General features: G+C 42.4%; 1 protein-coding gene across 2 annotated transcripts in view; it reads right to left on the bottom strand.

Moving 5' to 3' along the window:
* The window catches only part of LOC112218193 (voltage-dependent calcium channel subunit alpha-2/delta-4), a 71,465-nt gene that overhangs the window by 40,238 nt on the left and 8,070 nt on the right, over window positions 1–23,157 (bottom strand). For both annotated transcript variants that reach the window (XM_024378791.2, XM_024378790.2), the window contains exons 3-14: window positions 22,316–22,432; window positions 22,043–22,102; window positions 21,610–21,772; window positions 21,208–21,339; window positions 20,878–20,938; window positions 10,166–10,316; window positions 9,808–9,882; window positions 8,227–8,316; window positions 7,959–8,072; window positions 7,517–7,729; window positions 6,821–6,898; window positions 6,363–6,518 (exon numbers count right to left, since the gene is read on the bottom strand). In XM_024378791.2, coding sequence (XP_024234559.2) covers window positions 6,363–6,518; window positions 6,821–6,898; window positions 7,517–7,729; window positions 7,959–8,072; window positions 8,227–8,316; window positions 9,808–9,882; window positions 10,166–10,316; window positions 20,878–20,938; window positions 21,208–21,339; window positions 21,610–21,772; window positions 22,043–22,102; window positions 22,316–22,432 — 1,410 coding nt within the window. The remainder of the gene's footprint in view (window positions 1–6,362; window positions 6,519–6,820; window positions 6,899–7,516; window positions 7,730–7,958; window positions 8,073–8,226; window positions 8,317–9,807; window positions 9,883–10,165; window positions 10,317–20,877; window positions 20,939–21,207; window positions 21,340–21,609; window positions 21,773–22,042; window positions 22,103–22,315; window positions 22,433–23,157) is intronic.

The following is a 23,157-nucleotide window of genomic DNA, read 5'->3' on the forward strand; positions in this document are numbered from 1 at the left end:
TGGCACATCGTTGAAGGGAAAACCTTTTTCTTTCTGATTCTTTTCATTCTACTTCTCCTCACTCGGGCGATAAACAGCTGCCTACTCATTGGATTAATGAGACTTAAAGAGTGCTTCTGGCAGCCGTCCTACACCTTAATCTGTTGGCTTTATTACAGCATTATTACAGCTTTATTACAGCATTATTACAGCATTAGTACAGCATTAGTACAGCATTAGTACAGCATTATTACAGCATTAGTACAGCATTAGTACAGCATTATTACAGCATTAGTACAGCATTAGTACAGCATTATTACAGCATTATTACAGCATTAGTACAGCATTAGTACAGCATTATTACAGCATTATTACAGCATTATTACAGCATTAGTACAGCATTATTACAGTACACTCAGAATTAATACCTAAACTTAACCATTTGAGTTGTTTCTGTTTTAACCCTCTAAACATGCGAAATTAACCCTGTAACCATGCAGAATGAATGTGTCAAAAATAGATATTCATCTATAATACGTCAAATTATGAGATCTTGTTGGGTAATCACCTTGTCCAGCTCAACCTGAGACAAGGTGCATTTAACATAGCCACTGCAGGGCTTTTCTATGAGCCTAGAATTAACATTCAGAAGTCACTCTTATCCAGAGCAACTAAGGTTAAGTGCCTTGGTCAAGGACACATCAACAGATTTTTCACCTAGTCAGCTTGGGGATTTGAATCAGCAATTCTTTTGGTTACTGGCCCAACGCTCTTAACCGCTAGGCAACCTGCCACCCTAGAATTGTAGGTGCATCTATGAACTTGGTTCCTGCATAAAAGCTACAGCTCCACGTCCCTCCAAGTATCATTATGACTCTTTTAATCATCATCCTCTGCTACAGTGACCCAAACGCAGCTCTGTTCATCCCTACAATTGTGTCACTGAGTTGTCATTCCCTGTCACGATGGCTCAGTTGTCATAATGCTTCAGTAAATGTACATTATCCCAGAGGCGTTGGAAAACACAATGTAAGTAGTCTAATGTATGTCCCTCTAACTGCCCTGAATACCTCTGCTGATCCTACAGCTATTGTATGCAGTAATCAGTCCGCTTTGTGTAGCTCACCCTGCACTAACATCAATAACCTGAGCATGTCTACTTCTGCTAATCTTCCCAGTAAAGCAATGAAAACAATGAAGCATCCCAGAAAAGTGCTAAAAAATAGCCCAAGTTAACATATGTAGCTTAAGAAACAAGGTTCATAAAATCAATAATTTGCTAGGAACAGATTACATTCATATTCTGACAATCTCTGAAACTCACTTAGATCATAGCTTTTATGATACAGTGGTAGCAATACATGGTTATAACATCTATAGAAAGACAGAAATGCCAAAGGCATTTTCTTGTCTATGTTGAATACATCATTTAAACATTCACAGTGTAGGTTGGAAAAAGTATGTGAACCCCGAGGCTAATGACTTCTCCAAAAGCTAATTGGAGTCAGGAGTCGGCTAACCTGGAGTCGAATCAATGAGATGAGATTGGAGATGTTGGTTAGGCTGCCTTGTCCTATAAAAAACACTCACAAAATGTGAGTTTGCTATTCACAAGAAGCATTGCCTGATGTGAATCACGCCTTGAACAAAAGAGATCTCAGAAGACCTAAGATTAAGAATTGATGACTTGCATAAAGCTGGAAGGGTGACAAAAGTCTCTAAAAGCGTTGATGTTCATCAGTCCATGGTTAGACAAATTGTATATAAATGAAGAAAGTTCAGCACTGTCGCTACTCTCCCTAGGAGTGGCCGTCCTGCAAAGATGACTGCAAGAGCACAGCGCAGAATGCTCAATGAGGTTAAGAAGAATCCTAGAGTGTTAGCTGAAGACTTAAAGAAATCTCTGGAACATCCTAACATCTCTGTTGACGAGTCTACGATACGTAAAACACTAAACAAGAATGGTGTTCATGGGAGGACACCACGGAAGAAGTCTCTGCTGTCCAAAAATAAACATGTCTGAAGTTTGCATAAGTGCACCTGGATGTTCCACAGTGCTACTGGCAAAATATTCTGTGGAGAGATGAAACTACAGTTGAGTTGTTTGGAAGGAACACGCAACACTATATGTGGAGAAAAAAAGGCACAGCACACCAACATCAAAACCTTATCCCAACTGTAAAGTATAGTGGAGGGAGCATCATGGTTTGGGGGTGCTTTGCTACCTCAGGGCATGGACAGCTTGCTATCATCGATGAAAAATGAATTGCCAAGTTTATGAAGACATTTTGCAGGAGAATGTTAAGCTATCTGTCCTCCAATTGAAGCTCAACAGAAGTTGGGTGATGCAACAGGACAACGACCCAAAACACAGAAGTAAATCAACAACAGAATGGCTTCAACAGAAGAAAATACGCCTTCTGTGGTGGCCCAGTCAGAGTCCTGACCTCAACCCTATTGAGATGCTGTGGGATGACCTCAAGAGAGCGGTTCACACCAGACATCCCAAGAATATTGCTGAATTGAAACAGTTTTTTAAAGTGGAATGGTCCAAAATTCCTCTTGATCGTTGTGCAGGTCTGATCCAGAAACTACAGAAACTGCAGACTGTTTGTCTATTGTTGTGCCCTAGATGAAGATCAGATCCAATTTGATGACCAATTTATGCAGACATCCAGGTATTTCAAAAGGGTTCACATCATTTTTCTTGCCACTGTAGTAGCCATATCTAGGAAAACTAAAGTTCCAAAGGCTGGGCCTAATATGGTGTATAAGAGGTCATACAATAAGTTTTCTAGTGATTCCTATGTTGTTGATGTAAAGAATATTTGTTGATATGTGGTGTGTTATGAGAAGCAACCAGATACTGCACTTGACACGTTTATGAAATTGCTTATACCAGTTACTAATACGCATGCAACCATTAATAAAATGACTGTAAACTGTTAAATCCCAATGATTGATGAGGAAATTGAAATATTGTATGGCTGAGAGGGATGAGGCAAAAGGAATGGCAAATAAGTCTGGTTGCACAACTGATTGGCAAACGTACTACAAATTGAGAAATCATGTGACTAAACTGAATATAAAGAAGAACAAACTATACTATGAAACAAAGAGAGATTAATTGAAGAATGATAGTAAAAAGCTTTGGAGAACCGAAAATGAAATTTGGGGCAAAAAGGCAAACTCAGCTCCACCATTCATTGAATCAGATGGCTCATTCATCACAAAACCCACTGATATTGGCAATTTACTTTAATGATTGTTCATTGGCAAGATTAGCAAACTTAGGCATGACATGACAGCAACAAACATTGACACTACACATCCAAGTATAACTGATCAAATTATGAAAGACGAGCAGTTTAAATTTGAATTCCGTAAAGTGAGTGTTGAAGAAGTGAAAAAACTATTGTTGTCTATCAACAATGACAATCAAACAATGACAATCTCGTGCCGGTATTTAGCCTTAGATGGAGCTTACCACCCGCTTTGGGCTGCATTCCCAGGACCCCGGCGCGACGGGGCCCGTTACCGGCCTCACACCGTCCACGGGCTGAGCCTCAATCAGAAGGACTCAAGCCCCCGATCGACACCGGGCAAAGCGGTCTTCTATACACCACATTCCCCCGTGCCCGCCGGACGGACAGGGATTTGGCGCTGGGCTCTTCCCTCTTCACTCGCCGCTACTGAGGGAATCCTGGTTAGTTTATTTTCCTCCGCTAAATAATATGCTTAAATTCAGCGGGTTGCCTCGTCTGATCTGAGGTCGTAGTCAAAGTGAATGGAGTGTGGCCGGGTGCCCGGGCTCATCTTCTCAATCCGGTTCAGGTTGGCGGTCAGAGCTCCGCGGCCCAAACCTAACCCCGAGCGTCTGACAACTTTGGATGGAAAATTACTGAGAATAATAGAGGACGATATGGCCAATCCTATTTTCCATATGTTCAATCTAAGCCCACTAGAAAGTGTGTCCGCTCAGGCCTGGAGGGAAGCAAAAGTAATTCCGCTACCCAAGAATAGTAAAGCTCACTTTACTGGCTCAAATAGCCGACCAATCAACCTGTTACCAGCCCTTAGTAAACTTTTGGAAGAAATTGTGTTTGACCAGATACAATGCTATTTTACTGTAAACAAATTGACAACAGACATTCAGCACACTTATAGGGAAGGACATTCAACAAGCACAGCACTTACACAAATGACTGATGATTGGCTGAGATAAATTGATGATAAAAAGATTGTGGGAGCTGTTTTGTTAGACTAGTGTGGCTTTTGACATTTTGACATCAATCATAGTCTGCTAATGGAAAAATGTATGTGTTATGTCTTTACACCCCCTGCTATATTGTGGATAAAGAGTTTAATGTCTAACAGAATACAAAGGGTGTTCTTTAATGGAAGGCTCTCCAACATAATCCAGGTAGAATCAGGAATTCCCCAGGGCAGCTGTCTAGGCCCCTTACCTTTTTCAATCTTTACTAATGACATGCCACTGGCCTTCAGTAAAGCTAGTGTGGCTATGTATGTGGATGACTCAATACTATATACATCAGCTACTACAGTGAGTGAAATCACCACTTAATCACCACTTAACAAAGAGCTGCAGTTAGTTTCAGAATGGGTGGCAGGGAATAAGTTAGTCCTAAATATTTCAAAAATAAAAGCACTAAAAGCATTGATTCTGGGACAAATCATTTACTAAACCATAAACCTCAACTAAATCTTGTAATAAATAATGTGAAAATTGAGTAAATTGAGGTGACTAAACTGCTTGTAGTAACCCTGGATTGTGAAATGTCATGGTCAAAACATGTTGATACAACAGTAGATAAGATGGGGAGAAGTCTGTCAATAATAGAGTGATTCTCTGCCTTTTTAACAACAATTTCAACAAGGCAGGTCCTACAGGCACTAGTTTTGTCGCACCTGGACTACTGTTCAGTCGTGTGGTCAGGTGCCACAAAGAAGGACCTCGGAAAATTACAATTGGCTTTGAATAGCGCAGCACGGCTGTCCCTTAAATGTACACGGAGAACTAACAATAATATGCATGCAAATCTCTCATGGCTCAAAGTGGAGGGGAGATTGACTTCATCATTACTTGTTTTTGTAAGAAGTGTTGACATGCTCAATTCACCAAGGTTCCTCTTAAGGATCGGACACTTTTTTTCATATTGACATACCCAAATGACATACCCAAATCTAACTGCCTATGCATATTCTTGATATCATTTGAAAGGAAACACTTTGACGTTTGTGAAAATGTGAAATGAATGTAGGAGAATATAACACATTAGATCTGGTAGAAGATAAAACAAAGAAAAAACGTGTTTATTTAAAAAATGTGTTCCATCGTCTTCGAAAGCCCAAAATGTAATATTCCAGGTTTGGCACATATTCAGAATTTGGCCACTAGATGGCAGCAGTGTATGTGAAAAGTTATAGACTGATTCAATGAACCATTGAGTTTCTGTTCAAAATGTTGTATCAAGACTGCCCAAATGTGCCAAATTGGTTTATTAATACATTTTCAAGTTCATAACTGTGCACTCTCCTCAAACAATAGCATGGTATTATTTCACTGTAGTAGCTACCGTGTATCCTGTGTACTACTACAAGAGCAAACTGTGTCATTTCTCTTTCCGTCAGCAAGGGAGTATCCTGCATGTCACAATGATGGTGTTGCTCATGGTGGCACCATTCATCAACTCTACTGTCAATATGATCTGTAACCAAGAGTTCTATGTAAAACTATGGAGACAGGTGGAGAGAGTGTTCAGGAGGAGGATGAGGAGGGTTTAGGAGTTACATCTTATACACTTATATCATAATACAGATATAAGTGTTTATGTGAGTGCTATGTTCCACTGGATATGTTTGGGAAAAACATCCTATATGTGCTTTTAATAAGGTTGCATGTTTGAAGTGTGTGCTCATGTGAATGCTATTGGCCACTGTATGTTTCAGGATGTTGAGGAGTTGACTCTCTCGCATTATACTGCTCAATGATGTGTCTTTCCTTTCCCATTGTGATTCGTCTTTTCCCCCTGCTTTCGTTCTGTGTCTCTGAATTCTACAACATCAAATCGATATTATCTATATTAAAAATGGGAAAAAAGCAACAGTGTAAAAGTTTGTGATAATTGATAAACATAATAGACCGACTGACACTCTCAGGTAGCCTGAAACAAGTACTTGAAGGATTTGATTTGAGCCCAGGTTAGAGTTGTAGTAGTTTTTACTGTGGTAGCAGTACTGGTGACTGCAGTCATGTCTATAGTCGTAGATATAGGGACTGTAGTAGTATTAGTAGTGACTGTAATACTATAGTAGTGACTATAGTCAGAAACAAGCACAAGCTCTACAGCAGCTGAACTCACAAGAGGTCGCAGGTCAGGGTGTGCCAGGATGTAACCGTTGTTGGTGATGAGGAAGGCGTAACCATGTGGACCCAGCCTATATCTGGGAGCCAGCTTCATGACCTCCAGCAGGGGGATGTCAGAACCCACCACACCCAGCAGAATCCCATGGGACAGCTGGAGGAGAAAGGGGGAGAGATGGGTTTATAACACTCGTAATGCCAACAACTACTGCAAAGTCTCACTGCAACACTGCTGTATGGTACACACAGAGAGCTGCTTAATCTGGTTCAAATATGTAAAATACACATTTTATAGCTGTACTTTACAACAGTTGTGACCTTGTCCCCAGGCTATTGGGGAACAAGTGTCTGGTGCATGAGACTACAATGACAAATTCTACTGTTGTTACTTTGATTACCACCATGCCTACGTTTAAAATACATTTGAATTCTAGCAAAAGTTTTTAGTCCACTGACCGTCTCTTTCTTCTTGCTGAAGACAGGCATTGCCACGGAGGTCATGAGAAGTAAACTTTGAGCCTTTGTGGCAAAGAGCTGAAGGAGAAATGGCAACAGTAATGATATTTTGTTAATCCTAAACCAAATCAAAGAGCTGCTGGTTCTGGTACTACTACTACATGTTCACTACTAATACCTGCAATAACAAATCGCTGCACGAGAGGGTGCCATATAGTTGCAGTTGTTGGTGGCCTATCTTAAGCTTGGGAGAATGCATTCAATATTACCACAAAGACTGCACTGCAAGAGCTTCACTATTAGACAGGCTGTATTTCCCACAGTGGCTGGTCTCTTTTACCTCCTTCGTATTGGGCAGCTGTCAGTGTGAGTGAGTGAGTGTCAGGTCCGGTGAAAGAGGTGCGGTGAGATGAGAGAATGAGCGCAGTAGCAGGACAGAAGGCACACATAGGGAGGACTCATGAACAACACAGTTACACAGAATGAATAAACGAACGTACTGTAACTGGCAGCACCCATGAGAATACAGCAGACAGTTGACTTTCAAACAGGACAATGTGAGGTGACTTTCATGAGGTTAAATCAAATGCAACAACAATGCTTTGCCTTTGAAGCACAAAAAGTGCAGTTCTGTAAGAAAGGCAGAACGTAGTTATTAGGCAAAGCACACTGGGTAAGTACAGCTGCCGTACTCACCACAGAGTCCATGTAGGCCTCCGTCCAGATGATGTCATGATTGTGATTGATGACCATTGGTCGACTCAAGACATGAAGGTACTCCATGACATTCTCCTGTACGTCAGCCAGAGTGGAGATGTGTGTGTAGTAACCCTTATTGTTGCAGGCTATCCACTTGGTGTTGTCTGCAAAGGTCATCTCTCTGCCTATAAGGTAAGTGAAGAGCCGCACCTGAAAGAGACAGTATTGGAGACTGATATCCAATTCAGTAAGTTCATTGAGTAAATACTGAACAGGTTACATTGTAAAGGCCGTTAGAGTAATGTCCTCTATTATAGATCTAGCTTTTCTGGGTCAGTAGGGAAATAGAGAAGTAAAGTACTGCAAATAGGTATTTCTGTAGGTCAAGTGGGTGTGTAGTTATTCATATAGAGTAAATAGTAGTTTTGCCCTACAGTACCCTGCGATCAGGCCAGTTGAACTCTTCAAACACGTCCTTGAAGTCCTCCATGGCTCCATCTGTGATCAGCATGATGGCCTGGTTGCACAGGCTGCCTTGGCCCTTGGTCGCTGCCTGGGAGGAAGCACCACACAGAGGAAGAACTGATACTGGGCCAATAGCATTTGTGTGGAAGTATGTTTGTGTGGGGGGTTGTTATGTATGTGATTGTGTGTTTGTGTGTGTGTGTGTGTGTGTGTGTGTGTGTGTGTGTGTGCTGGAGGCAAACCTCGTTCAAGATTTTGAACGATTCCTTCATGGCCTTCGCAACTTTACCCTCTCCCTTCACATGCAGGTCATCCACCAGCACCTTAAAATGCTGGATAGTGAAAGAGAGAGAGAGAGAGAGAGAGAGAGAGAGAGAGTGAAAGAAAGAGAGAGAGTCAGCACTTTTTATGGTGAGAATGCAACGTGAAGTACAGACAATTATCAATCAATCAAATTGATTTATTAAGCACTTCTTACATCAGCTGATATCTCAAAGTGTTGACAGAAACCCAGCCTAAAACCCCAAACAGAAAGCAATGCAGGTGTAGAAGCACGGTGGCTAGGAAAAACTCCCTGGAAAGGCCAGAACCTAGGAAGAAACCTAGAGAGGAACCAGGCTATGTGGGGTGGCCAGTCCTCTTCTGGCTGTGCCGGGTGGAGATTATAACAGAACATGGCCAAGATGTTCAAATGTTCATAGATGACTAGCAGGGTCAAATAATAATTATCAATTATGCAGCACAGCACAACACAGGACAGGACAAGACAGCACAGAGCAAGACAGGACAAGACAGGACATTGTAAGGTCAAATAAACCAGTCCAGTTGACTGTATACCAAGGGAGTTTTTTTATGGCCAATATGACCTGTTTGCTGTCTCTGGTCGCTGGCTATTAATCACTCTGTGACAATTTTATTAAATACACTAGTCCAATGGTTTTCGATTCATTGATTGATTAAAGAAAAATTATAATGCAAATAAGGAAATGTGTATTACTGTACATTTGTTTACTTAACACACCTGGTAACAGGCATGGTTAACCTTAACAAGAGAGAGTAATTCGTCTAGGTCCTAAGGGTAACCATAGCGCGTACTTCATTCCTGAGGTCATACCCATTAACGTGCCAGAGGCTTCCAAAATGTTCCTGAGAAGATCTGGTTGTAGGATGTAGGAGCACATTTAAAACACAGAAAAACATTAAAAATGTTTAAAGTGTCTGCCCATAAACCGATCCGCCCCAAGTGCAAAGTCAACGGGCCTGTCTGCATGTCTGCCTGCCCCACTGCCTGCCCAGCCTTCACTAATTTTACTATATGTTTACTGCTATGGTACAGTATATGGGCAGAGAGTGATTGATTGACAGATTAAATATAACTTTTTTTAGGAGGTTATACCTCTCACACATTGCACTACCTACGCACAAATCCTGCAAGCTAAAATCGCATGGATTGATTTATCAATACATTTTATGCACACAGTACATTATAATTCTGTATCCTATCTAACTGTGTGTTCTGCATACAGAATATACCGTGTATTATCTACAGTAGGCTGATGGTTGTTGTGAGTGACAGCTGACCTGGAATGCTCTCTGGTCCACACTGGTCTGATGCAAGAAGTAGGACCTAGGCCAAGAGGTGGAGCCAACTATGCCACACCTAGCCCAGAAGCATGCCTGGCAGCCAAGGGGGACACTCACTCTTCTCCCTCCATAGGGGTGTAATGTCATAATGGAACACTTTGAGTTTCTAGAGCCCTGCTGAGAGGTAAGGGCTCCGTGGCTTAGGTCCACAGTTTACCCGATGCAGATAATGGACTTACCTCACGGTTGTCCAAATCAGCCTGCACCAGAGTGCCTTGGAAGCAGGGCTCTACGTAGCGCACATAGTCAGTGTACTGTGAGGAGAAAAGATGACAAGGCAGGGTTGGCGTTAGCACCGGTCTTGTCAAGTCAGCCTGTAGTCCTGGCAACAGTTTACTGTAACAGTGATGCAATGCAACAGTATTGTGCTATAAAGGGTAACGTGTATGTATCGGTGTGATGGTGTAATGGTGTTGTCTTGGTCAACCAAAGATCAACTGAGGATGGGGGTGAATCTTTCACATTTCAATCCACGGAAATCAGAAGACACTGTTTGAGAGTGCATGGCCATTGGTGCTGAGCGGAGGGTAGACTCACAGCAATGACGTTGACAAAGTCGTTCTCCCCCAGCGTGTCCAGGATGGTGTTGATGGTGTGTTTGGCAATGGTCATCTTCAAGCCTTTCATACTGCCACTGATGTCCACCACAATGATAATGTCCTTTGGTGAGGTGGCAGCCTGAATATACCTGGGGGACAGGGGGAGAGAAACAGGACTCTATGGTGTATGAGAGGGTTCTACCACCGCTACAGATGTTGTGGTACAGGGGGCTTCATGAAAATACCCAGAAAATTCACAACCCGTTACATAACAATTGACAATGCAATATAAAGCCTGCAGTACAGGCACTGTATAACAGGTCCCAGGACACCTTTCAACTGAGGGGAAAGATAGGGAGGGCAGCCATATGCTACCTAAAACCTATCAGGGTCATTCCACAACATGTGTGCCCTTTGACGTTTTAAGTAGAAGTTGTGAATCGATATATAATTCCGAAGTCTGTTCGAGTCGACTGACGCACCGGTGTGTCAACCTAAATGACACAGCAAAAGAATCCCCATCAAAATCCATCCGTTTTTTTTTTGCGTTGGATGTGTCTCAATCCACGCACTTCCCCATCTGTGGTTAAAGCTGGCAGTTAGAGCGCGGTTTGTCAGACCATGGAGACATCCCAAAAACTCAATGGAAAAGGGAAGACTCTCACGAGCATGACGGTGTTCTTTTGCGGTACCGTCAATGTGCCGTCTTCTGTTTGGTACTGTAGCTTCCGAACCTTTTGGGCTGCAAACTAATGGGACCCCACTGTGGAAAGGGGAGATTCTCACGAATACGATGGTGTTCTCTGTTTTGCTCTAATTCCCCCACAGGAGATGTCTGAAGGTAACCGGTATTAAAAACAGATGGAAGTAGGAAGGTAGTTTTGTGCTTACCCAGAAAAAGGGGTTAAATATGTGTAGTATGTACATCTCCTAGATTTAGGACAGACACTTCAAAATCTTTTTTGACTGTCCATTTTGCTATTTATGAATGTGCTATTCAATGTGTTTCTATGGGTTTTTAGTAGTAAAGGCCAAAATCAATATTTTATCAAATATAAACTGTATGTATAATTTTTATACCTAAAGGGGTCCTAAAATTCTTAATAAATTAGCTATATGACCCATAGTATGACCGTCTTACAAAAATATCATGTCAATTTAGCCCCCCCCTCTTAGACTAAATAATTAATGGCAGTGCCCTTTAACATAGACCACATGGGCAGCCCAATTATTTTGACCAATCACATCAGATCTTTTCGCTACATTTTCATTACATTGGGAGGATTTTATTAGGATCCCCATTAGCCGATGCCAATGGATTCCGAACACATACCGAAAAAGATATTACAGACAAAATACCAATTAGTGAACAAAATATCAGAATTGGGCTGGTTGTCAAAACGCAGCCATGGAGAATTCAATAAATCGTATATTTTTATATAAATAAAGATTTGCTTAAGTGCCAAAATGCAGCATTTTGACATGTCCTTCCGTGCACCCTCTGTGACTTTTAGGAAGTTTTCAACCCATTTGATCCCAACATTTCCCCAAGTTTCTACCATCATTGTAATGCCCTGTGAGCTCCAAAAGTATTTGGACAGTGACACGTTTTGTTGTATTGTCTCTCCAGTACTTTAGGTTTGAAATTATACAATGACTATGAGGTTAATGTTCAGACTGTCAGCTTTAAATTTATTTTCATCCATATCGGGTGAACTGTTTAGAAATTACAGCCCTTTTTGTTCATAGTCTCCCCATTTTAGGGAACCAAAAGTATTGGGACAAATTCACTTACAGTGGTTCCTCCTTTAAAAGTTGTGCCTTTATATATACAGTGCCTTCAGAAAGTATTCAGACCCCTTAACTTTTTCCACATTTTGTTATGTTACAGCCTTATTCTAAAATTGACTAAATACATTTTTTCCCTCATCAAGCTACACACAATACCCCATAATGACAAAGCAGACCCTTTGCTATGACACTTGAAATTGAGCTCAGGTGTATCCTGTTTTCATTGACCATCCTTGAGATGTTTCTACAACTTGATTGGAGTCCATCTGTGCTAAATGCAATTTACCACAGGTCTAGGAGACCCCAAGGCCCAACAGAAGTGATAGGGGACTAATGCTCGCCTCCGATTGAGACAGTAAATCAATATACATGTACAATAATCCAATAATACATGGCCAAATCCCAGGACCTACCACATTAGAGTAATACATCCATGGCACTATATACTCTCTTTCCTCTGGCTAAGTAAAAAAAAAAAAAAAATCCTGTAGTGACTCAATTTAACATTTTTTTAAATAGCAAAAAGTAAATAAATGATGCAACTAAACCAGAATGAAACTTGCGTATAGATTTCACATAAACTTATAGAAATACATGGAAAAACAACACTCTACACCTTTGTACAAGAATATGTCGGTAATGAGCTGCACTGTGAAGAGTGTTTTTTGCATTTTCCAGTAAACTAATGGCAAATTGTCATTTCTTAACTGGAAACACTTGCTGCCACTAGCAATCTTGCCAGTAGCATACTGTGCCAAAACTGACTCCTCTGTTGACAACCTGCACATCAATTGCTAATTGGCAGCATACTGTAACAGCTGCAGCCTATCAGAAAATTGCAGGCGTGGCTTTTCAGCTACGGAATGTCATCCCATTTAATGTGTTCTGTTCATAAAGACTAAAGGGAAACTTCACCATCAGACACTATTTGGAGTGTTTTTCCAGTATCCCTACATAATTATGAATGATGAGAGGGTTTTACAATATAAACTCAGGAAAAAAAGAAACGTCCTCTTACTGTCAGCTTTGTTCATTTTCAGCAAACTTAACATGTGTAAATATTTGTATGAATATAACAAGATTCAACAACTGAGACATAAACTGAACAAGTTCCACAGACATGTGACTAACAGAAATGGAATCATGTGTCCCTGAACAAAGGGGGGTCAAAACCAAAAGTAACAGTCAGTATCTGGTGTGGCCACCAGCTGCATTAAGTACTGCAGTGCATCTCCTCCTCATGGACTGCCCCAGATCTGCCAGTTCTTGCTGTGAGATGTTACCCCACTATTCCACCAAGGCACCTGCAAGTTCCCAGACATTTCTGGGGGAATGGCCCTAGCCCTCACCCTCCGATCCAACAGGTCCCAGACGTGCTCAATGGGATTGAGATCCGGGCTCTTCGCTGGCCATGGCAGAACACTGACATTCCTGTCTTGCAGGAAATCACACACAGATCGAGCAGTATGGCTGGTGGCATTGTCACGCTGGAGGGTCATGACCGGATGAGTCTGCAGGAAGGGTAACACATGAGGGAGGAGGATGTCTTCCCTGTAACATTGAGATGGTTGAGATTGCCTGCAATGACAACAAGCTCAGTCCGATGATGCTGTGACACACCGCCCCAGACCATGACGGACCCTCCACCTCCAAATCGATCCCGCTCCAGAGTATAGACCTCGGTGTAATGCTAATTTCTTCGACGATAAATGTGAATCTGACCATCACCCCTGGTGAGACAGAACCACTTTTTGCCAGTCTTGTTTGGCCCAGCGATGGTGGGTTTGTGCCCATATGCAAGGTTGTTGCTGGTGATGTCTGGTGAGGACCTGCCTTTACAACAGGCCTACAAGCCCTCAGTCCAGCTTCTCTCAGCCTATTGCGGACAGTCTGAGCACTGATGGAGGGATTGTGCGTTCCTAATGTAACTCGGGCAGTTGTTGTTGCCATCCCGGTCCTGTCCAGCAGGTGTGATGTTCCGATGTACTGATCCAGTGCAGGTGTTGTTACACGTGGTCTGCCACTGCGATGACCATCAGCTGTCTGCCCTGTCTCTCTGTAGCGCTGTCTTAGGCGTCTCACAGTACGGACATTGCAATTTATTTCCCTGACCACATCTGCAGTCCTCATGCCTCCTTGCAGTATGCGTAAGGCACGTTTACACAGATGAGCAGGGACGCTGGGCATCTTTCTTTTGGTGTTTTTCAGAGTCAATAGAAAGGCCTCATTAGTGTCCTAAGTTTTCATGACTGTGACCTTAATTGCCTACCGTCTGTAAGCTGTTAGTGTCTTAACGACTGTTCCACAGGTGCATGTTCATTAACTGTTTATTGTTCATTGAACAAGCATGGGAAACAGTGTTTAAACCCCTTTACAATGAAGATCTGTGAAGTTTTGGGATTTTTTACAAATGATCTTTGAAAGACAGGGTCATGAAAAAGGGACGTTTATTTTTTTGCTGAGTTTAAATGTACTTTTAATCTGTCTATTTGCATATTTCAAGATATGTCATATGAGGGTGCGGTGAAAGATCCAATGGGTTGTCAATAATTTTGAACAAACATTTGCTTGAAAATTGTAACTCAAATAACCCTCCATCGTTAAGTCAGTGGATGAATCAAAAGGATTATTTTCTAAATATAGAAAAATGTGGGCTACAGAGAGAAGCAGAATAGTGCAGTTTGAAGCTATATGGCATGAGGTACTGCAAGCACAGGTGATGTGCAAGGGAATGAGAAATTAGAACGTTTTATTGTGAGATGGCAGGATGGTGGGATCATGTGGGTCTGAGCAATTGTGAGGTCATTAATGTTTGTTGGAATTTGTGTCTGTAAAGTTGAGTTGTCTATTGTTTTTGGCTATGTATGTTTTTGTCTAGTACAAAAAGAAATATAAAATATTATTTCAAAAAATTTAATAATACAATTATGCGCTATAGCTGTCTATGACGAGTCATGTTTTGTAGCAATTATTGTGGCCTTTGTGTTTCGTCAATTGCACGATCATGCTAGCAGCGAGTAGATATGGTCTTCCTTGTTCAATAGAGGCATTGGACTTGTCTCAACAATGTTCCTATCTGCCAGGACACTGCACGTTATGTTTCACAATATGGATCACTCCTATAGATTGGTATCCCGTCTGCGGTGGAGGGATACATACGAGGTAAGGATTTACAGATTTACTCCTGTGTACACCTGTGTCACGGCTGGGGTCCGCCCCTATATATAGACCCCCTGGCCACGACACACGTTCTCTTTCATTTTCTCGGCGGAAGTCCATATGGTTTGAGGTATAAACTTCCTCAAGTCACTGGTAAGTGTAATATCTTGCGTGGAATTATACTGACTGGCTGTTTGCATCTTGGAGCAGCTGGCCATATAGCCAGACCTCGGAGGCCAACCTCCTGAAGAAAACCCTGTGGCTGGAGAGCTCCTCACTCCTAGACAAGGGTGCCATCCGCAGGATCGAGACATCAGAATGGGTAGGTGGGTTCTACTCCACTTATTTTGTGGTCCCAAAAGAGATGGAGGGTTTCGACCGATTCTGGACCTCCGCAACCTAAATGGGTACTTGAAGGTACTGAGTTTCCACATGCTGTTCCCAGGCCACATGTTGCAGGCTGTACACAGGGATCAGTGGTTTGTGACGCTGGACCTGAGGGATGCATACTTTCATGTTCCTGTTCACACAGCTCATTGGCAGTACCTCCAATTCGCTTTCGAAGGGACGGCTTACGAATTCATGATTCTTCCCCTAGGCCTCTCCTTGGCATCCTGCACACAAAGAGCGATGGACGCTGTCCTGGGACCTCTCACGTCCCGAGGATTATTGATTCTCAATTACCTGGACGATTGGCTGATTTGTGCCCCGACCAGGACCCAGGTCCTGTCAGACAGAGACATGATTCTGACCCACATCGGCGGGCTGTGCATTACTGTTAAATGACAAGAAGAGTCATGTGCTGAGGATGTGCCGCCGGGAGCTGGACAGCACAGACACCTCCCAGATCGGTGGGGGGGTGTGACCAAGAGCAGGTCGGCCAGTGGCTGATGGCTACCCCCCTTGGAGTGGAAGGCACATCAATACACTAGAGCTCCGAGCTGTACTGCTGGCTCTGCGGTCTTTCCTTCCGCAACTGAAGGGAAGACATGTCCTGGTGAGAACGGAGAACACCACAGTGGTGGCTTACGTCAACCATCAGGGTGGACTGAGGTCCCACTGCCTCCATCTTATGGCATGGGAGCTCCTTCTCTGGGCTCAGGGTCGACTAGCGTCTCTACGTGCAGCGCACGTACCTGACATCCTGAATGTGGCAGCAGATATGCTCTCGAGGGAGGGCCCGCCACCTTGGGACTGGAACCTACAACCCCAAGTGGTGCAGCATCTGTGGGACAAGTTTGGGCGGGCGCAGGTGGACCTGTTTGCCTCCCTGGACAATGCACACTGCCCTCTGTGGAACTCCATGTCGGAGCCACCAGGGCCTCTGGGCTTGGATACTCTGGCTAACGATTGGCCAGGGCTGGAGCTTTATGCATTCCTTCCTCTTCCCCTGATCCAGGCCTTGCGAGACAGGATCAGGAGTATCGTCTGCTGCTTGTGCCCCATACTGGTCCAGATGACCCTGGTTCAGCCATAACCTATCCCTGTTGTCTGGGACACCTTGGCAACGGCCCATGAGACCCTATCTGCTGTCTCAGGCCGGGGGAACTCTATGGCATCCGAGACCACACCGCCTCAGTCTGTGGGCTTGGCTGCTGAACGGCACCAAAGGTCCATGTTAGGACTACAGGAGGGCTTAATGAACACTATTCAGAGTGCAATGTCACCGGCCACAACAGCGGCATACCAGTTGTTCTGGCGGTTGTTTTGCTCTTGGTGCACTGGTATTGAGGTTGTGCCCGAGTCATGCTGGGTGCAGCTTGTCCTCCAATACCTGCAGTCTCAATTCGAAGAGGGTTTGGCAGCCTCTACACTGAGAGGGTATTATGTCTGCCTGCCATGTGGGGTGGATGGACAGGCCAGTGGTGTGCCATCCCTTGGTCTCCAGGTTTATGAAGGGGGTTCATCGCCTGCGTCCAGCTAGGACCTGCTCAATGGTGAGCTGGGATCTGGATGTGGTCTTGGCAGCTTTGGCAAAGCCGCCTTTCAAACCGTTGGAGTCTGCCTCCCTGAATCACCTCTCTATGAAGGTGGCTTTCTTGGTTGCGATTACTTCCATGAAGAGGGTGGGTCCATGCTCTAGTAGTTTACAGGTTCACAGAAGCTTACTAAATAATTAGCTACAATGGCTGCTTCTGATGATTCCTCTTTCCAAGAAGGAAAGAGGAGGAACAAAACATTTTTTTATGTTCTTTTACAAAGTAACATACAGCCCTATTTATTTGAGCCGGTATACACTTAAGAGGAGTTGAGACCACGAGAAAAATAATTGCGAGACCAGCAAGCGGCAGCAGCCTAGACCAGATAGACCAGCACTCAGGCGAGCAAATTACAAATTAGTAAGTTGTTTTGCTGTCAGTAGCTAGCTAGCAATACAAGCTCTCTTTTTACACAAGGCAGTGTTGTTCAGTACAGCACAATTTGGTGATCGATTCGGCCATAACGGGGCTTGCTAGTACCTCTAAAAGGCAAGCTAGCCAAGTTTAGCTAGCTAGCTGTGTATTTGCTATATCTAAAATATACTGTACTACAGTCTGTAGTCTAACTTTATAGCTAGCTATCTAGCCTAGCTAGCCTCAGTGCCTTTTCATTTGGAGCAAAATTGGAGAATTGTTTTGATGATGATGGTGGAGAGTACAGGAATGACTTTGTCTTTATGACTTATATCAGTCTTGGAGTTAACTATACCTGTGTGTTGTAACTAGCTAGCTAACATGTGTCTGTGAGATGTCTCATATTCTACACCTTGCTGCTACAGTACAGAGAGTACCCAACGATTGCCCATGAATGTGTAACTAAGTTTTAGTCTTTCTCTCGCAGATAATACCGTTTGATAAAAAGAGGTTGACTCTCAAGAGGCGATGTGAAAGGTCCCATAACAGCAATCTCTCCTTGTATAAAAGTGACTACGAACTCACGGCACTACCCAAACACACCATATGCAAGTATTCCTTTTGTAGAACTGTTGTATTTATTATAAGCGTTAGTAGTATATTTTTCTTATGCTGTATATATGTCATACATTGCCATAACTGTTCCTGGATCCTGCTGTGTAAACAACCGGGTCTCGAGAAAAAATATAAGCCATGTCTACTTATTTGCTATATTGACAGACTAATCTATTTTTATTGGAACATGTCTACTTGCCAACAAAGTTTAAATGAAACACCAACTCCCTGCATTATTTGTTTTAGCAGTCAGACTGAAGCTAGTTTATTTTGGAACACTTCACATGTGACATTTCACAACTAAAATCATGTGAAAACATTGTAAAAAATACTTATTTTTAAAGACATCACGTATAACATTTCACACGTGAAACATGCTTTTGGAGCACTTCACATTTGATCAAATGTGCAGTTCCATGTGTTATCACTGTTAAGCTAAAATATTTCCCTACCTGGGATTTTAACACACAACCACTGGATTTGAGCTAATCCTTCTGCTCTTTCACATAGTTTGTAGCGTTCCCCTGAACATTCCTTACCTACAATACATCTCTGCATTGCCATCTGCAATTTAATTGCCTTATATCAGCAATTTGAGGGTTTTCTGTATAGTTCAGTAATGTTGATTAATGTTGATAAATTCTTACGTTTTAATGTTACTGCTGAATCAATATGATAAATATATTTGTTTTTCTTACGTCTATTTTTAGCAAAGAAATGTACTTTGAAGTCCCAAGTGTAGGAATACAGGTGAAATCCGTTACTGACATAGACATGATGACGTAGCAGGAAGATCATAATGCAGTGAACCAAGAGGTTATGAGTTAAAATCCCAGATAAAAACATGTTGAATCATAATAATTACTGTATAAATAAACATACACAATGTAGTCATGTACAGTGCATTCGGAAAGTATTTAGACCCCTTGACTTTTTCCACTTTTTGTTACGTTACAGCCTTATTCTAAAATGGATTTAAAAAAGTAAAATACCTCATCAATCCACAACCACAACCCCGTAATGAAAGGCATAAACAGCTTTTTTGTTATTTTGGCAAATGTATAAAAAAATAAAAATAACACATTAACATAAGTACTGTGTTGATGCACCTTAGGCAGAGATTACAGCCTAGAGTCTTCTTGGGTATGAAGCTACAAGCTTGGCACACAATGTATTTGGGGAGTATCTCCCACTCTTCTCTGCAGATCCACTCAAGCTCTGTCAACTTGGATGGGAAGCGTCACTGCAAAGCTATTTTCAGGTCTCTCCAGAGAAGTTTGATTGGGTTCAAGTCTGGACTCTGGCTGGGCCACTGAGACTTGTCCCAAAGCCACTTCTGTGTTGTCTTGGCTGTGTGCTTAGGGTCGGTGTCCTGTTGAAAGGTGAACATTTGCCCCAGTCTGAGGTCTTGAGTGCTCTAGAGCAGGATTTCATCAAGGATCTCTCTGTACTTTGCTCCGTTTATACTTCCCCCAATCCTGACTAGTCTCCCAGTCCCTGCCGCTGAAAAACATCCCCACAGCATGATGCTGCCATCAGCATGCTTTACCGTAGGGATGGTGCTAGGTCTCTTCCAGATGTGACGCTTGGCAATGAGTTGGTTTCAATTTCAATCTTGGTTTCATCAGACCAGAGAATCTTGTTTCTTATGGTCTGAGTCCTTTAAGTGCCTGTAGGTAAACTCCAAGCGGGCTGTCATGTGCCTTTTACTAAGGAGTGACTTCCATCTGGTCACTCTACCATAAAGATCTTATTGCTGGAGTGCTGCAGAGAAGGTTCTCCCATCTCCACAGAGGAACTCTGGAGATCTGTCAGAGTGACCATCTGGTTCTTTGTCACCTCCCTGACCAAGGCCCTTCTCTCCTGATTGCTCAGTTTGGCCGGCCAGCTCTAGGAAGAGTCTTGGTGTTTCCAAACTTCTTTCATTTAAGAATGATGGAGGCCACTGTGTTCTTTGGGCACCTTCAATTCTGCAGCAATGTTTTGGTACCCTTACCTAGATCAGTGCCTTGACACAATCCTGTCTCGGCGCTCTACAGACAATTCCTTTGACCTCATGGCTTGGTTTTTGCTCTGACATGCACTGTCAACTGTGGGACCTTATATAGACAGGTGTGTGCCTTTCCAAATCATGTCCAATCAATTGAATTTACTACAGGTGGACTCCAATCAATTTGTAGAAACATCTCAGGGATGATCAGTGGAAACATAATGCACCTGAGCTCAATTTTGAGTCTCATATTGTGTGCAGAAGGATGAGGAGAGAAAAATTATTTAATAGCACTGTATGTCAAATATGTAAGTTAGAAACACTATGTTTAAACCACTGTGTGTGTGTGTATCATCACATCTCATTTTTGTTTGCAGGGCATCACATGTGAAACTTCATATGAAATATCATCACAAACATTTCAAAAACACATGGTTTCACATGTAAAATCCACGTGAAACTTCATGTGAAATATCACATCTGAAATGTTCCAAAAACACATGGTTTCACATGACTTCACATGTGCAAAACAATAATGTTTTCACAATAATCACAATAATGTGATTTTCAACATGTGAAATCAATTTCCGTAAGGGGCGTCTAAGGGTATAAGAGGTCACAGTATTAGTGTCTTAACTCTTACTCTTGTCACCTTGATACCTGTCAGTTTCCTACTCTGGTCAAGGTCAAGGCCACCCTAGACTAAACCCTAGACTAAACCCTAGACTAAACCCTAGACTAAACCCTAGACTAAACCCTAGACTAAACCCTAGACTAAACCCTAGACTAAACCCTAGACTAAATGCAGAGATAGTAGCTTACCAGTTACGGTTCCTGCAGTCAAAAGCAGCCACACCATTTGAATCTGGAGTCCATTTGATACCTGTATAAATGATACAGTCACACAATCTCCACAGTCAGCAAACATCATGGCATCCATTTAAATTCTACAACACCACTGCAATTTACATCATTAGAGAGCGTTGACCTGATTTATGTATACTAGTGTGTTTTTATGTTTTGCTGTGCTATCTTTTCTGAAATGTTCTATCCTAGATTTAAACATAATTCTGTGCTGATTTATGCTATCAGTTGTATGGAGCTGTGTGCGTATGACATCAGCATTGTGTGGGCATCTGCCTCGTCCTTTACCAGGGTAGATTCTGAAGAAACCCGAGGAGCTGCCAAAGTACTGCCAGGTGAGGGTTGGGTCTTTCTTGAAGTTATTGGCGAACACGTCATTCAAAGCTTCCGACATGTAGATTCCATTGAGGATGTAGGGATCTTTACACAGGGGAGAGAGAGAGAGCAGTAAATGAGTGAGATGGAAAGTGTAGCATCACATATAGCAATACCTTTCACTTTAAAGGCAGACTACGCCACACCTGATCCAATGTTCTTACATGCTAATCTCTCGTCGAATTCAATGTGTGATTTATGTAAAAAAATGTGCTATGTGCATATATAAATTAGGATTTGCATCCAAGGGCATCAAGTGAGGATTTGGATCCAAGAGCCTGCAAATGGCCTGTTTCAACTTCACCACACACACACCTTTGTTGTAGACATTGGTGGGGACCTGTACGTCACTCTGCATTGTGTTGACTGGGATGTTGTTGAAATGCTCATTCTCCTCCAGAGGAAACTCCCCACCCAGCTCTATGAAGTTACCATCGTCATCCATTGTGTTCACCAGCATGGAATTATAGTAGTCAAACTGGAGAAGGAAGAAGCACGAGGTAGGTGGAAGAGTTGCATTCAAATTCATCAAGTGTGATTGGAAGTTGAGTAAGTTAGCAGTGTATATTCTATCAGAAATGAGCTTCTTCTCATGGCATTGTGTGTTTTTGTGGTAATCGAACATGTGGATGATAGTTACACATTTCATTATCTCTATTGTGGTCCTGTAGAACAGCTTTCTGATACTCATAGTAGCATTACTTTGATAAATCTGAGACCTCACATGCCCACAGACAGAATGACAAACCTGTAGAGTTTTGTTGAACTCGTGGTACAAATCTGCTTCCTCCGCAGACTCAGCCAACCGCTGAGGAGAAAATAAAGATATATTAATTTTAAAAAGTTTTGCAAACCACAAACTCAACCACAATACTCATGGTTAAAGTTCTGGGGGTGGCTACTCTCATATTGCAAAGAGTGTATAACAGCAGGGGACATCAACAGATGGTCCAATGGCAAATTCTGGTCTGCGAGGGAATCTAACATGTGTGTGTGGCTTGTATCTGACCTTTGTACTCACCTTAACGGACTTCATCTTGGACCCCAGCATTCTCTCTATGTCCTCTGAAAAGTCCCTCACTTGGGCTCTCCCATCGATGTCCACTATCTTGATAATGGACTCTACATCTCTGAATTTCTGAAAAGAACAAGGGAGATGTTCAACCACGTCTGTAAGTTTGTCTGATATGTCATATTTGATCATCTGGTTTCGTTATTTGTACAGGAAATGAAATTCAGCTCCAATTGCAGCATTGCCATGCTAACGTGGCACGTATCATTCTCTCTTGGGCCTGATTGATTCAGAGAGCTAAGTGTGAGCCATTAGGTAAAGCCATTTGAAGACGAAACAGAGCTCTCTGACTTTACTTGTATCTTAATTACTCGATTAAGTCACTCACTAATCCTAATTAATCCAAGCAAGCCATATACTGAAGGGTGAAAGCGTCATACTGTGTATTCTGAAGCTATTAGAGGAGTCATGACTGAATAGCTCTGTTGGGGAGAGAGTTCAGCTATGCTGGCAATTCACAGGGACAATGAGTACACAATGGTCATCATAATGTCAGGAATATCACATATTGAGGTAGATCCAGTACGTAGCATAGACTACATCAGCATACCATAAAATAGTAGTTGAAAATTGAAATGTAATTATTATAACTAAGAATAGAGACAAGCAAACAAACTAAATAGTAAAGACAAGATTGGGACATGATCATCTGAAACAAGTACAGGAGGACACAACATCATGATTGTCATTATGGTAAAGAGTTCCTGGTTCCTACATTATATTAGTGTGATCGCATTTGTAGCCTAGCTGCCCTGTACCATGTGTGTCTTTGTCTGCTGCCCTGGGCCACT

The sequence above is a fragment of the Oncorhynchus tshawytscha genome, linkage group LG19 (assembly GCF_018296145.1).
Source record: "Oncorhynchus tshawytscha isolate Ot180627B linkage group LG19, Otsh_v2.0, whole genome shotgun sequence".
Taxonomy (NCBI): Eukaryota; Metazoa; Chordata; class Actinopteri; order Salmoniformes; family Salmonidae; genus Oncorhynchus; species Oncorhynchus tshawytscha.